Consider the following 15,344-nt stretch of genomic DNA (forward strand, 5'->3'; position numbering starts at 1 on the left):
CAAACTTGAACATATACCACGCGATAAGATGTGATGGGCATGGTCATTAAAGTCAGCCCCTAGGCCCAAGCTCTGCATCCCATCCCAGGAGCTCTAGACAAAAACATGCAAACTCGACCCAAGGAAAGGATAAAAATCTTCCACAAACTCCTTGCTCCACACTCCCTGCCCTCGGTGAACAGGATCCAGATGTGTCTCCTCCCACAGGCAGATGTTTCTGACAAGCAGCATGCCACCCTCACCCAGGGGCTTGCTCAGGCTCTGGAGGCCTTGAGCTCAGTAGAAGGGAGAAGTCACCATACCCTAGTCCCTGCCTCGCGGGCCCGAGGCTCCGCTGTATAGACAAATCCTCCCCCACTGCTCTCAAATGACCCAGGTTCTCCCTGGCCCACAGGGGCCTTCAGGGGAAGAACAGTAGAGCTGGTGACCTGAGCCGCAGAGGGGAAGGGACCTATCCTCCTAAAGTTCCCTCCTCCTCGGCCTGGGTGCCCTTCCCATCAAGCCACTTTAGAGTGTCTCAAAGATCTGCACTTCCCCGGGGGATGTCTTCAGGGGCACTGGCTGGCAGGGAGGAGGGTGGAACAAACACCACATCCCCACCCCCAGCTTCAATCACAGCATCTGCCCTTCCCTGTTCATACTCAGGTTTCATGTAAGAAACCATTTGAAGAAAGGACCCCACGATTTACAACAACAACAAAGGATGAAAATACTGATCTAGTGCAGAGCTCTCATTTTATAGGTGGGATCCTGGGGTCCGGAAAGAGGTAGTGACTTGCCCAGGCACACACAGCCAAAGAGAAGTGCCCAGGCCGGGGCCCCAGCTGATCCCCGCAGGGCTGTTGACTAAGCCCCAAGCCCAAAGGCCCACTGATTTGGGAGCACCGGAGCAGGACAATGCCTCATCCCCACTGGAGGTGTGAGGACCGTCCTCGGGCGCTGGGCCTCCAGACCCATCACGTGCCCAGCTGAGAACTCACTGCATCCATCTCCTGGGGCAGGAGAGGTGGAAGAGCCCTTACCTCGGCAGTGAGGCCCCTCGTCTGAACCATCCATGCAGTCCTGGACCCCGTTGCAGAGGCGGGACATGAGAACACACAGCTCGGTGCCCAGGCAATTGTGCTCGTTCGGCTGACATCGCTGGGCCTTATTCTGTGGACCTGGGGGCACACGGAAAGGCTGGCGTGAGCGAGCCGGCTACACTGGCTGTCTGGCCAGTTGTCCACTGGGAGAGGGGATGAGGAGACCGAGAGCGGCGTTTCAGACACCTGCACTTCTTCCATCTCAGGAGGCCTCGGGGGCTGCTTAGATTCTCCCACCTAGAGCTCTTTTACACCATCCCCCACGGGAGGCACACAGCCACGGGGAGGGGAGAACTAGGCCTTCAGCAGAGTCCACTCCCCACGTGCCCGGTACCCATGGATCCCAGCACCTCCACATCGTACACTCAGGAGACAGGCTGAGGTTTAGAGGTGAGAGGGTTGGATGAGCCAAGGAAAGCAAGAGTCCTCGGCCGGGAGGCTCACATGTTAAAGAACACCGCCTTCCCATAGCTCCCCAGGGCCTGGAGCCTGGGGCTGAGAGCCAGACCAAGTTTTCTGGAACTGCACTGTCCAACCCATAGCAACTGCCATATGTGGCTATCGAGTACCTGAGATGTGACCAGTTTGCACCGGAAGTATAAAATACACCCTGGCTTTGGAGGACTTAATACTACACACACACACACACACAAAAGAACACAAAAGATCTCATTACTAATATTCTATGATTAATATACTGAAATAATAATATTTCAGATACATTGGGTAAAATAAAGTGAAAATTAACATCACCTAACTACTTTTAAATTTTCTATTTTTTAAATTTATTTTTATTTTTATTAAGTAGGCTCCCCACCCAGCACAGAGCCCAATGCGGGGGCCCGAACCCACAACCCCGAGACCAAGACCTGAGTCGATACCAAGAGTCGGACGTCCAACTGCTTGAGCCACCCAGGCACCCCCACTTTTACCTTTTGTAATGTAGCTACTAGAAGATTTCAAAATTGCATAGGTGGCTTGCATTATATTTCTATTGGACAGCACCACTCTAAATGCCTGACCCCAGAGCAGCCTGCCTGGTTGGAAGGATTTGAGAAGCATCAAAGGTTGGGGCCCACTGATGATGGGCCAAGGCGAGCAGGGTAGAGCTCCTCAGGGAAGCCTAAGGAGGCCACGCAGACTAGGATGCTGGCTGAGCCCGTGGGCTGAGAGACAGATCACTACCTACTGGTTTCCACAATGGACAGGGTGTGTGAGTGAGAGTGTCCGCATGTGAGTGCATCTGTCCACGGGTGCCTGGGGAGGAGTACACAGTCTGAATCTGAGTCTGAGTTTGTATGTGAGGGTCTGGGGGCATCTGTCTGAGGTCGGGCTTCTGCATCCCCGTTTGAGAGTGTTGACTCTGTTGCAGTGAGAATATGTCTGTGCTGACATCTGCCTTAGTCTCGGGGTGGCGGGCGGGGTGGGGGAGGGCCACATGGGTGTCCAGGAGGGGCTGTGTGTGAGTATGGTGGGCCTGGGAGCGTATATGAGTGGGAACAGTGTGGGGATGTGTATAAGGTGGGGTTTGCATCCAACTAAAGGAAGATCTGGCCCCTCTGCATGGCTTTCATCACCCCAACATCAAGCACGAGGGTAACAAAATGTAGGGCATAAAGGTGGCATCAGTCAAGAAGAGACTCCAGGCTGAACCACCCTCACCATAGAAACGCTTGCAGAATATCTCTGGCCCCACCCCTCGAAGGCAGGGTATGGGGGTGAGGCAGAGAGAACTGGAGGCTCTCTTTCTGGCCCTAAAATTACCCCTGATAATTGTGGGTGAGGGTATGGGGAGAGGCCAGGGGATGGAGCTGTGAGAGAGAACAGGGACAGACCTAGGAATGCAGGGTCTCCTAGACCGTGGCCCAGATTAGCCGAGCAGGGAGAGGCTAAAGGTGGAGACCCCAGGACTCGGCCAGCTGCCCAGGACTGTGGGGTCCTGCCAGCAAGTCCTCCACCCCCCACTGGCAGGGTAAAGGCTGGGTGGGGACCTTTCTCCCAGTTTAAACAGCTGCCTCTGATTACACCACTTACTGGGGCAGGGGAAGGCGGGGGTGGCGGGAAACGCACTGGGGGTGGGGCTTCTGGTACAGAGGCTGAGCAAGAGCCAGTGGCCTTTGGCCTGGGAGCCTGAGGATAGGAAGGGGATCTGGCAAGACCTGGGGGCACTTATCAAGAGTCAGAAGTCTCCGAGATGGTTAGAAGACCAAGCCAGAAGGGCAGGGAAGCCAGGCTCTCTCCTTCCAGCAAAGCTGTCAGCCCAGACAACAAAGTCGCTGACAGGCTTGGGGGTGCAGCCGTGAACGGAGCAATCAGAGATGCCATTTCGGAGCACATCAGGCACCATGCCGGGCACTTTGAAGAGGGGGAGAGTTTTAGCTGTGTCATGGACAAACAATCACAGAGCAAGGTCCACACCGGGCTAGAGATCAGCTGTCCTTATCCCAAACTGCCTGGGCCAAAAGGAAAAGGTGTTTAGGGGAGGGATCAGAAAAGGTACTTACAAATCTCAGGGGCCTCATCAGATCCATCCGGGCAGTCCCTCTCACCATCACACCGCCAGCCCTTTGAGATACAGGTGATCTGGTCTCTGCAGGCAAACTGCTTGGGGCTACAAGTCTTAGGGGCTAGGAGTAAGGAAGGAAAATGAGGATGTAAATGAAGGATGGAGGCCCCTTAAAGTCCCCTAGGCTCCTCTTCCTTCCCCAGCATCAATCCCCATCTGGCCCAGACTCTGAGCTACAGTCCAGGTGCCTAGGGGTGGCAGGTGGCTGTGGGCTGCTCCTGAACAACCGTGTGCCTGTGGTGGGAGGAGGGGAAGGAGGCAGGGAACATATTTTACAGCCCCCAACCCGGCGCCATATGCTGCCTGTCCAGTGTGCTTCTCCTCCAGTCCTCAGGCTCAAAGCCCTTGCCGTTCTGCATTACTCCGGTCAGACACCAGCAGCCCCAGCTTTGCCGACCGAGAGTGACGGTGAAGGATGCGGCATTTAGGCCTTTGACATGTTTTCTCTTTATCTTCCTTTTCCTCCCACTAGAACCCCACAGCTGCTTTTTTTTTTTGAGTAAGCTCTACACCCAACATGGGGCTCGAACTCGACCCTGAGATCAAGAGTTGCACGCTCTACTGCTCTTTTCTAACCTCTCTGCTCAGTGTGCCCTCTGGGACACTCCTGCTGCCTGAAACCCATCAGCCTGCCCATCTCCAAGTCGTAACCACCAGGCCCCCGGACAGGAAGTGTGCGTGGGGGGGTGCCCTTGGCACAGCGGAGACTTGGAGATTGTATCAGCAGGGTTACAGGAGGGCATGGTGGGGCAGGGCGGGGGGAGCCCTGCCTCCACCTCCGTTCTCTAAAGACACAGCCTTCCTTGTTGGTTAGACCTCAGGGAGGACTTTCAGGAGATGTCGTGTGAGATGAGAGGCACCTAAGATTGCTCAGGATGTCACAATTGGAGATCTGAGGCAGGGGGATGACTGGGGTGACCTACAGGAGCTGGTTTCAGCCCAGGACGTCTTTGCCCTACCCTTCACCCCCACCAGGCTTCCTCTGCTCTTACTCAGATTTCCTACCTCCTTCTTCAAGGAAGAATTAAGAACGGTAACACTAACTCTTATTGTGGGCTCAGCATGTACCGGAACTGTGGTAAACCAGTTCTTTCCACGTATTATCTCATTAATCCTCTCCACAATATGACAAAATAGGTAATACTAATACCACCATTTCATAGATGAGGAAACCGAGCCCCAGAGAGGGTGAGGTCACATAGCAGGCAAGTGACAAAACCAGGACTGAAACCAGCTGAGCCAACTCTACGCTTTTAACCCTTGCAGTCCACATCAATCTTCCCACTCCCACTGAGAGATACTCAGAGCTCTTCCTTCCAACCCCATCACCATGTCCTCCATGGGAAGAAAAGCCCTCCACCCTCCTTCGTCCCCACCCAGGGCTGGGCTCCTAGTCTCCCAGCCCTTCATTGCCTTTTCCTCGGCCTGTGGTCAATTCCATCTCCATTCAGCTGGCATGCACTGAAGACCAGCTCTGTACCAGGTACTGCACTAGCCACTGGGGTGCCAAGGAGGAGTGAGTTGCTCCCTTGGGAGCCCCAGTCCCCCTGGGAAGACAGCTGTACACAACTAATCAAATGCAGGGCAGAATGAGCTCAGGGCTGGGACAGAGCATAAATAAAGTATGTCAGGGCTCCGAGCAGGGAGGGTAGAGTCTGAGGAGGGCCACACGGAGACCGTGTCCTCCCTCCCTAACCCCCATCTCTGGCAGAGGGGACTGCACTCAGGCCCCTGGCCAGGATGAGAGCCGAGTTCAGGAAACACATCAGGGATGGCCTGGCCAGGCTCCCCCACCCCCGGCATCCCCCTCCCCTACCTCCCACCCTGAGCAGCGAATAAAGGCCCCTTGAGGAGGTGGATAATGCTGAGTTCATTGCCCCACTGGGCCAGCTGTGAGGTCTTCCCGGGGAAACAGCCCGCCAGCCTAGTTAGCATGCCGGAGACCGGTCCTCTTCCCCTAGCCAGCCGAGACTGGCTGGTGGGGGGGTGGGGGTTGGGGGTAGAAGGGGCTGGAATGGGACTAAAGGCAGATGGGCTGTTTGGAGCCCAGAAATGGCCCCCATGCCACCCCCACCCCTTCACATGGACTTAGTCCCTGCCCCCATTCCTCCCCAGGGCAGAACTCATAGCCCTGTGAGGTCACTGTTTGGCCACTCCAACCCCCCCCTCCATTCCATGTCCTGGCCACGATCTCCCCTCCATTGGCCTTCACTTTGCGCCCCCCCCACTGTCCCCCACCCCCACTTTTGGCCTGAACTCGGCTGAGGAAACAGCAGCTGGCAAACTCCGAAAGCTGGAATGAGAGAGATTCACAAACCAGATGTGCTCATGTGGAGGGAGGGGAGTGGGGGGTGGGGGGAGGGAAAGGAAGAGGCGCACTCAGGCCCCTTGTCCCACAGCAGCACCTCTTCGGGCCCAGGGCACAGGGACTTGGGGGCACTGCCCTGCTCCCACGGGACAGGGCAGCACAAGGATCCTGGAGAGATATGTGAAAGCACTTCCTTCCTGTCAGGGATGGTGGAGAAAGCCCCAGGAATCTGGAGTTTGAAGGCTGAGGCCTGTCTTTGATTTCCTTCAGGGGGAGTGGGGAGGAAAGAAACAAATAACCTACTTTGGGGCAGTCTACATAGAAGTGGGGGTGGGGTAGGGCACTTGTAATCGGCTTAGAACTGCCAGCCAACCCCACTCCCCTCAGCGGAGCCTTCTGCATCTGACGCCAGCACCCAGAAGACCCATCTTGGTGGCCTGCCACTTAGGTGAGGGAACAACATGGCCCCAAGTTCAGGAGCAAGCAGCCACTGGCCTCCCCTGCCTAACCCCCTCGTGAGAACTGGGGCTTCCTAATGATATGAGCTAACACCTTTCAACCTGGTCACTCTGCATCAGCCACTGATCTGAAACACTCTGTATGTGTTAACTCCCTGAAATCCTCACAGCCCTGGGGGGTGGGTACTGTTGCGATCTCCATCGTACAGATGAGGAAACTGAGGCACAGAGCGATTTTAGTAACTGAACAAACAGGTGGTTTCCTCACTGGCCATGAGGATGGGGCCAGACGAAAAAGGATGAAGAAAAGGAACCAGCAGGGAGAACATTTTGGTTCTCTGGCACTAGGAGTGGGGAAAGAGATTGTAGGGGGTGGCAGTGACCTTCAGAGCTCCTTGGAGTGAGGAGGGGGTGGTGGAGGAGGCAGAGAGGGACAAGAACGGAACAGAGAGGGAAGACAGAGGAAGGAGAAGAAGGAGGAGAGGACTGGAGAGGGAGGAGAGTGAGCGAGGTTGCAGCGAGAACGCCAGGACACAGGGGCCGTCTGTTCTCAGCTTTGCCTGGAGATGAATGTGACCGCCATGCTAACTCTAGCCAGCACCCCTGCCCACCCCCCCCTCAAGCCCAGGCACCCAGCCCAGCCATGGCCCCCAGGGCCACCAAGCTGGAGCCGGGACAGGAGGTGTAGGCTTGGGTGTGTGTCCAGACACAACACGGACCCCACTGCCCTGCTTGAGCCTTGGCTGTCGTCCTCTGTCCCATTCTGGGACCTTGGGGGTGGGGTGGGGAAGGGGGTGGTAAGAGTCCCTGGCCAGAGAAGAGAGGATGACAGGAAAGAACAGACCCTGAGAGAGTCTTCTCCAGAGGAGGAGACCCATCCATTGATCCCGGTGGGAGCAGTGAGGGTGAGGAAGGGAGTTGAGACCTCAGATGGCACTTCCTCCTAAAAGACTAGGAGACTTGAGGCCAGGAAAGTGTGAAAGAGACCCTTGAGGCCTTTTTCAAGAGCAGACACAGCAGAGGGAGAGATAGGCTGTGTTGGCTGGGGGATATTTTCTAAAGGGAACCACATGAAATATCTAAGGGAACAGAGGAGCCAGGGGGTGGCCAGGGGCTGGGGGGCAGAGCCTGTAGGAATCTAAGCTTTCAAACATATGGGAGTGGGGCAGCAGGGCCTCCCAGACCCAAACCGAGAGCTTTTCACTGAATTTTATGTATTTTGGGTGTTACCCGGTGGCTCCTTCCCGAAGCTCAGTGAGGCTCAGACACATTTTTGTCATTCCTGAGTCTGGGCCTCTGCTTTGCGGCCTGGACAGACGTACAGACGGGATGGCTTGGACTGCCAGGGGAGGGGAAGGGTCTCCCCCTCCATCCTGAGTCAATATTGACTCAGCAGGACATTAGCCTGACCAGTGACCTCCCCACCATCTTTTCCTTTCCCCATAAGTAAAACTCAGACCCCTCGAATGCCTCCAGAAGTCATCATATATCTCTCACCGGGCCCTTATAAGCCCTCTCCACCTACCCCCAACACACACACATGGCTTATGCTCAGCAGAAGCAGAAGCTCTGAGCTCCTGACCTATTCCCCACACCTTTCACCAGTTCTCAGGTCATAGGGAAGTTCTGCTAGAAGTCTAACCTCTCCCTTTCCTTCTGAAATATCTCCTTTCCCCTGTTACTCAGCCCACGAAGGGTATCAAGTTCCTTTCCTCCAGAAACATTCTCTCCAAAACCCATTCCTAAACTCAGTGGAGGGGGAGGAAGAAAGAGAAGTTTGGAGGAAAGTGGAGGGGGGAGCTGCACAACGGGACATTCCGACTCTGACCTGGGAGGGGGAGAATAACTCCAAAATGACAAGGTGGGGACTGGAGAGCAGGTGGGAAAGCCCAGGAGGGACGTCTGTTCTCAGGTAGTTCTGGGGACACCCACAGGCCTGGATGGAGGTGGATGGAGACAGGCAGAGACAAATCAAGCAATGGAGACCAAGCGAGATAGAGAATGCCTCAAAGGGTGGGCAACCAGAGAGAGATGCACCAAGAGGATGAGAGACAGAGGTCCCAAGAGGTCAAGACAGCATACACCAATGACAGCAGATGGGAGGAAAAATAGACAGGAAGGGGTCTTAGCCCAGAAGTTGCCAAGATAATGGCACGGTTGTCTTGGGATGAACCCAGAAAATAATAAGCCTCCTGAGACTCAGAGTAGGGTGGGGGCAGCATATATCCTGACTCAGGGAGACAGAGTCCCTGCCCTAGCAGTGTGTGACCCGAGGGATACCCAGAACAGGGGTTAATGCCTCCCACAGAATAGGGAGGTGGGGGAAGAATACTGGAGCTCTTCACCCAGGGAAGCCAAGGCCTGGGAGAGACTCTCATCTCCTCTGAGGGACCAAGAGGTACAAATACGTCTCTCCCACCATCCCTCACCTCTTTCCTGGGGAGGTTTTACACTGTGCCTGGGGCCACGGCACCGGAAGCACTCCAGAGCCAACTGCTTCCTTCTCCAAACAATGCAGGATCCTGCTAACTGGGCTGAAATCTGGGACTGAACACAGTGGGGTGGGACTGAGTTCTCCAAATGCTCACACCCGGCACCCAGTTCCACCAGGTCAAGGACCTTGCATGGCCCCAATCAACTGCACCCAGATTCCCCAAGGGTGATGACCCCCCCAATCCAGAGCCAGAGGGCTTGAATGCTGGCGAGTCCACAGAGTGAGGGGACCCCAACAAGAGACTATTCAGCAACAAGCTTGGGGTTCTGATGTGCAAAGGCTAAGATGGCAGCAGGAGGAAAGAAAGTTAGACTTGAGTAAAGAAGGGCTTCCTAGAGGAAGGAGTTTGGAAGAGGTCAGGGGATGTGGACAGGGTCTGGCCAGGACCCCAGCTGACATCCTTAAGAAGCTCAGTGACAGTGGAAAGGGTGGGGGCAAAAAAAAATATGGAGAAAATGGAGGAAGGGGGAGCAAGACTGGACGAAAAGGAAGTCTTGTGAAGCAACCTCAAACATCAAAATACCCCTCCCATCCCCAAATCAATGTGCTACACATCTCAGCTTTGAAAGACCAGGGGGAAGGGAGGTGTTCAAGGATCTGGGTCTGGCTGGGGAAAAAAGGAGTTTGGAACCTTCTCTCAGAGAGCCAGGAGGCAAACACCTCAGCCTCATAACTCACTTCAACTGTGCAGCTTGTCTGATAACTGGTAATACACTGGCTCAAGGAAGGGGTGTGTGGAGAGGGGTGTGGAGAGTAGGAGGCAGTCCGCCTTCCTTGAGCCCGGTCTGCTGGGGCTGCCCTTCCCACACCAAGATGTTCCTAATCTCAGCAGGGTCCTCAATAACCCCTTTGCCCATCCCCCACCTCATCTGTTTCCCCATCCTCACTGGTAGCAACTACACTCAATTCTGCCTACTAGTGGGGTGACATTGCTCCCCAAAGAGAAGGGAACCCCATGTGAGTTCAGGCATAGCTGACAAAGCAGAAGAGGTGGGGGAGGCCCCTAGGCCTGTGACAGCAGTAGAGAGGAAAGTTAGACACTAAGGTATCTGGGGTCAGGAGGTTTCCTTCTTTGGAAAGCAAACAACGTTCCATGTCTGTGGGCCCAAGGCATGAGGGCAGGGGTAGAGATAAGAGAATCCTCTAGGCTGCCCTGGATAGCACTGGCCCTAAAGGTCTGTGCAATTCCCCTTTCCCACCCTTCAGAGTGGGGTAGAACCAATGATTCATATTCCCATTCCCAAGGTAAGAGCAGTAGAGTGTGTCTGGGGAGGGGTCCTCTTCCTGGGACTTTGGAGACAGTTTAGTTTGAGCTGGGTTACAGATGTGGGCTCAGTGGAAATTTTAAGAAAGAGGAGGGAGACAGTTAAGGAGAACATGACCAGTATCTCCCACTTCCACCCACCACCAACCAACCTATGGCATGATAAATAGAACCACCTTAGAACCTTGGGGGTGAAGCAACCAGGGCCCTTCCTGAGTGGGCTGGGGACCTTTTTCTGCTTTCCACAGAGACCCCTCTTGCTTCTGCCTAACTCCATCATGGGGTTCCTGATGAGACTCTCTCTCTTAAAATGTTTTTTCTATTCTTCCTAGAAGTCACCCACCTGAACCTCTCTGCCTTAGTTTCCCCTTCTACCTCACAGGGTTGAGAAAAAGAGGAAAGAACATGTATAACAAGGAAGTCATGGGCTAGGGCTGCCTGTGAGGGCTGATCTGGAGCATATTCAGGAGAGATCCTCTTTCCTCCTTTGGGGCAGATAATTGACGTAGTGGTGGGGAAGGGGACAGACAGTCCCCAAGATGGCATCATTGGGGGTCACTGAAAATACTGTCTTTCTGGGCACAGTTACTTCTTGACCCCCTAACCTCTCTCCTCTAACTGAAGCGAGTTGGGGGGAGGGGAGGAGAGGGAGAGATAATCTGGTTTCAGAGAAAAACTTCCCCAATCCCAATCTGGCAAAATTTAGAAAATGGAGGAGGGGTGCATGATGGTATTGGGCCCAGTTTTTTCCCTGGATGGATGGACTAAAGTGACAGGAAGATATGAGATCCTCAAATCAGGGGCCCAGCCCAGCCCAACCCCATGATCCCAGCTCAAAGCTTAGGCAAGACTTGAACCAGTGACTCACAAGGAAAAGAAAAATAGCTGACATAAAGGGGGAAAGGGGGCTCCTCATTTCCCCAAAAGGACGCTGTTCTAGCTAAAGCCTAACTGCAGTATACAAAGTGTGTGTGGGGGGGGAGGGGGGGAGATGGGGAAATGATGGAGAGAAATAAACACATTTACTAAAGGAGCAGGGAATTGGGGGGCAGGGGCATAGCCATAACCCCCATCCAACCTCCAACTCTCCTTCCAGTCCAAACTGATCAAGCCAGAAGTCAGGGAGAAACCAGCTTTCCTCCTTCCTCCCACCTCAGCATTCCAGGCCATTCTCCAGTCCCCTTCCCCAATGATGACATCTGACGTTTTTCATCTCAAAGCTCCCAGGAATTAAGAAGGAAAATTCAAAGTCACATAGCATCGCCGCCCCCCCCCCCCCCAACACAGCCCTATCCAGGCCACTGACAGAGGCCCTGAGAGGGGGAAGTGCCCACTTAGGAACCCAGGCGAGCAGCCCCGCTGGATCCTGGACCCAGGCCTCCAAGCCTGGTCTCCTGGGCCCAGATTCCACACCCAAGCAGGGGGCCCTCCCCGAGGCCCTCCCTCTCCCCACCCACAGCCTTCCCGGGCCTGCCTGCCCTCTGCCCAGCAGGGCAACCCTGACCCAGCTCCCCTTCCAGATTCAGAGGCCACAGCAAAAGCCCCCCCCCCCCCTTTTGCAGCCGTACATTGCAAATCCGGATTCCTTCACATTTCAGATGGGGGGGGAAGGATGTAGGGGAGGCAGAGGCCCTCCCCAGCCAGATATAGGAAGAGAAGGCCTCTGGATCCCAGAATCAGAAAAAAGGGGAGCCCTCTTCTCCCTTCCCAGGCCTCTGGTCTTTGTTTGGGCTGGGGGGTCCCGGAAGCATCATTTGCCCAGGGCCCCCATCCTCCAAATCGGACCCCCATCCCCGCCCCCAGTCTGGCCGCTGCTGTGTCAGCTGGACTGGGATAACAAAAGGCACCCCCTCCCGCGTCTCCCTTCCCCATCTGAGCGCAGGAGTGGGGGCTGGGGAGTGGGTGTCCCCAGGGGTCCAAGGGGGCCGGGGAATCTCACTCACCGTCGATAGCGGCCGCGACAAGAGCTGAGAGCAGGGGCAGCAACAGCAGCAGCGGCGGGGTCAGCATGGTGTGGGCTGATGCAAGCAGCAGCCCCCTCCCCTCTGGTCCTGCTACTTCTTGCCGTCGCCCCCCCAATTGGGGGGTCCCCCTTTTTCCTCCTTCTCCCCTCCTCCTCCTCTATTCTTATCCTATCCTTAAGCAAAGAGCATCAGGGGCGTGGGTGAAGAGGTAGAGTTCAGAGCCCCTTGGGGAGGGCCTGCTGACGGGGGTGCGCCCGCCCCCTGCTCCCAAATCCAAACCCTTCACCCCCAGCTTTTCTCTTCTCCCCTCTTTCCCCCTCCCCGAGCGAAGCTCACAGCCCCATCTCCGAGCCGCCTCCGGCTGCAAAAATGCACAATTGGGAGGAGGCGGGGTAGGGGGTGGGGGGCGTGGACCGGGTGGGGGAGCCTTTGGAAGGGGCCTGATGGAGCTCTGGGGGCTCCCCCGGTTTCCGCCTCCTCAGTGCACGGGCCTGGAGCTCGCACCACTGTTCCCCGGACTGAGGTGCCGCGACCGGGGGAGGGGGGGGGCGAGAGGGGTAGAGGGAGGGGACGGGCAAAGGAGGGAGGGAGAGAAGGGGCGGGGAAAGAAGGGGGGGGAGAAAGAGCTACGCGGCAATCCTGTGAGTGCGCATGCGCCTATTTGGCGCGCTGTCCTGGGGAGGGGGAGTCAGAGCCGCGACAGGCTTTGGAGCTCTGGCCAGCGGTCCGAGAGTGGAGGTCCCCGGACCCCTCCAGCCAGTGTGGGGTCTGGAGCGCCTTCTCCCCCGACTGGGCCTTTCTCCCTCGTGCCTCAGAGAGCTGAAGGGCCGAGGGGAGATTGGGCAGTGGGCGAGAGCTGAGGGGCTTCTCTTTGAAACTCTGTGTCATGCCCTAGGAGTTCAGGCTCCGTCTAGGGACCCAAGACTCCGGGGTCCGGGCCGAGGCCTGATTTCCTCGGGGAACCCTGACTGTGCCTCTCCTGCCTGGAGTGGGGGCAGGGGCCGCCAGTCCGCGAGGAAGATACGGGGAAAAGCTGAGGTTTGATTTGGAGACTTTGTAAAACCGAGACCGGGATTGGGGCCTTTGGAGAAGGGGGGCCGGGTGGGGGAGGGGCTGCGAGGGCCCGCCCCCACCTCGCTCCTGGGCTCAGAGTAAACAGGGACACCCGCGGGGACACGCCGGAGCATGTCGGTCCGCCCAGGGCTTGGGGATGGAGCCCACCTTAATACCCGCCCCACCCTGCTCGCCTGGCACCGGGCACCGGAGGGGCGAGCCCTGGTTTGGAGGGAGGTGAGTCACCAGCGGGTGGGGTTGAGGAAGGGCCACCTCTCTTCACCCCAAGAGGTCTGGGCTCATTTATGTTTTGTTTGGTGTTGTTTGTTTTTTTTTTTATACCTTCTGACTGATTTCCCAACAAGTCGGGGTTTTAGATTCCGAGCAACAGGGATTTGGAATTAGACGCGGGACCGTGGACCTCTGCTTCCAGGCCTGGGGTTCTGAGGTGTCGGCTGAATGCCGGACCTTTGTCCCGCCCCGAGCCCGCATGGGAATGCTACTTTGAGTCCTGAAGGCGCCGGGCGGTTCCCAGAGCCCGGTGAATGTGGTTCTGGCCACTGCCCTCTTCTGGGCGGTGTTTTAGGGTTGGACCTTGGGTGTCTGATTTTCTGGTGTCTGGAAGTCAGAGTTCAGGGAGGCAGCAGGCAACGTCAGCTGCCAGACAGAAATTGATGTTAGAGATGAGCGAGGATTGCACCACCCTTCTCGCTTTTTAAAGTCTACTTGAGGAATGGGAAGGGCCCCAAGTCCTCACACCAGTCTGTCCCTGGCGGAAAGCAGAGCAGCATGGAGGACTTGTCCCACTGACGGCCGTGAAAGCGAGAAGAATCCAGAAGGAACTGGACATTTTCCCCAAACCAGAGCTTCCTCTGGGCTCACTTTGCTCAGGGCCAAGGCCACCTGTTTTTAGTCTCCTGGGCTACGAACTTAAAACATTTTGCCAATTCCTCATCAGGGCTTTCTCTTCTATATCCAATCTTGCAAGCCTATGCTCAAGGCCTGTCATTTTGTCCTTTGAAATATAGCTCAAGGGAGCCTGGGTGGCTCAGTCGGTTAAGCGGCTGCCTTCGGCTCAGGTCATGATCCCAGGGTCCTGGGATCGAGCCCCGCATCGGGCTCCCTGCTCAGTGGGGAGCCTGCTTCTTCCTCTCCCTCTGCCTGCCTCTCTGCCTACTTGTTCTCTCTGTCAAATAAATAAATAAAATCTTAAAAAAAAAAATAAAGAAATATAGCTCAAATTTCCTCCATTTCCACTGCCAGAGAGTTTCTCTGGGCAGGGTTGGGGTCGTATTCATCTTTTTCTCCAGCCCTCATGGGCTAACACCATGATAGACACATTGCAAGGACTCACTAACTGTTTTTAAATTCTTTTTTTTTTTTTTAAGATTTTATTTATTTATTTGAGAGAGAATGAGAGACAGAGAGCACGAGAGGGAAGAGGGCAGAGGGAGAAGCAGACCCCCCGCCGAGCAAGGAGCCCGATGCGGGACTCGATCCCGGGACTCCAGGATCATGACCTGAGCCGAAGGCAGTCGCTTATCCAACTGAGCCACCCAGGTGCCCTAAATTCTTTTTTTTTTTTTTAAGATTTTATTTATTTATTTGACAGAGAGAGAGATAATGAGAGCAGGAACACAAGCAGGGGGAGTGGGAGAGGGAGAAGCAGGTTTCCTGCCGAGCAGGAAGCCTGATGTGGGGCTCGATCCCAGGACCCTGGGATCATGACCTGAGCCGAAGGCAGACGCCTAACCATCTGAGCCACCCAGGTGCCCCTCTTTTTTTTTTTTTTAAAAGATTTTATTTATTTATTTGACAGAGAGAGAGAGCGATCACAAGTAGGCAGACAGGCCGGCAGAGGGAGAGGAAGAAGCAGGCCCCACTGAGCAGGGAGCCCGATGCGGGCCTTGATCCCAGGACCCTGGGATCATGACCTGAGCCGAAGGCAGACACTTAACTGACTGAGCCACCCAGGCGCCCCTCACCAACTGTTTTTAATGAATGTCTACTAGGTTCCTTCCTTTCCCAGGACCCCGCTCCTAATATTGTGGTCCAAGTGAAACAGACTTCGGACAGCTCTGAAAGGAAAAAGCTATCTGGAGCGACCATGTGTGTGGCCCCAGAGAGCTGTGAGGGGCATCTCATTCCTTTTTCT

The 15,344-nt window shown here is 55.5% G+C and overlaps 1 protein-coding gene across 2 annotated transcripts in view; it reads right to left on the minus strand.

Moving 5' to 3' along the window:
- Positions 1 to 12,664, minus strand: part of LRP1 (LDL receptor related protein 1) — a 79,910-nt gene extending 67,246 nt beyond the window's left edge. For both annotated transcript variants that reach the window (XM_064591057.1, XM_064591056.1), the window contains exons 1-3: positions 12,116 to 12,664; positions 3,587 to 3,709; positions 1,023 to 1,160 (exon numbers count right to left, since the gene is read on the minus strand). In XM_064591057.1, the coding sequence (XP_064447127.1) occupies positions 1,023 to 1,160; positions 3,587 to 3,709; positions 12,116 to 12,182 (328 nt within the window). In that variant the 5' untranslated portion in view covers positions 12,183 to 12,664. The remainder of the gene's footprint in view (positions 1 to 1,022; positions 1,161 to 3,586; positions 3,710 to 12,115) is intronic.
- Positions 12,665 to 15,344: the final 2,680 nt, after the last annotated feature.

Source organism: Mirounga angustirostris, unplaced genomic scaffold (genome assembly GCF_029215605.1).
Source record: "Mirounga angustirostris isolate CCGP_5_RB_7025 unplaced genomic scaffold, mMirAng1.0.hap1 SCAF_5, whole genome shotgun sequence".
Lineage (NCBI taxonomy): Eukaryota > Metazoa > Chordata > Mammalia > Carnivora > Phocidae > Mirounga > Mirounga angustirostris.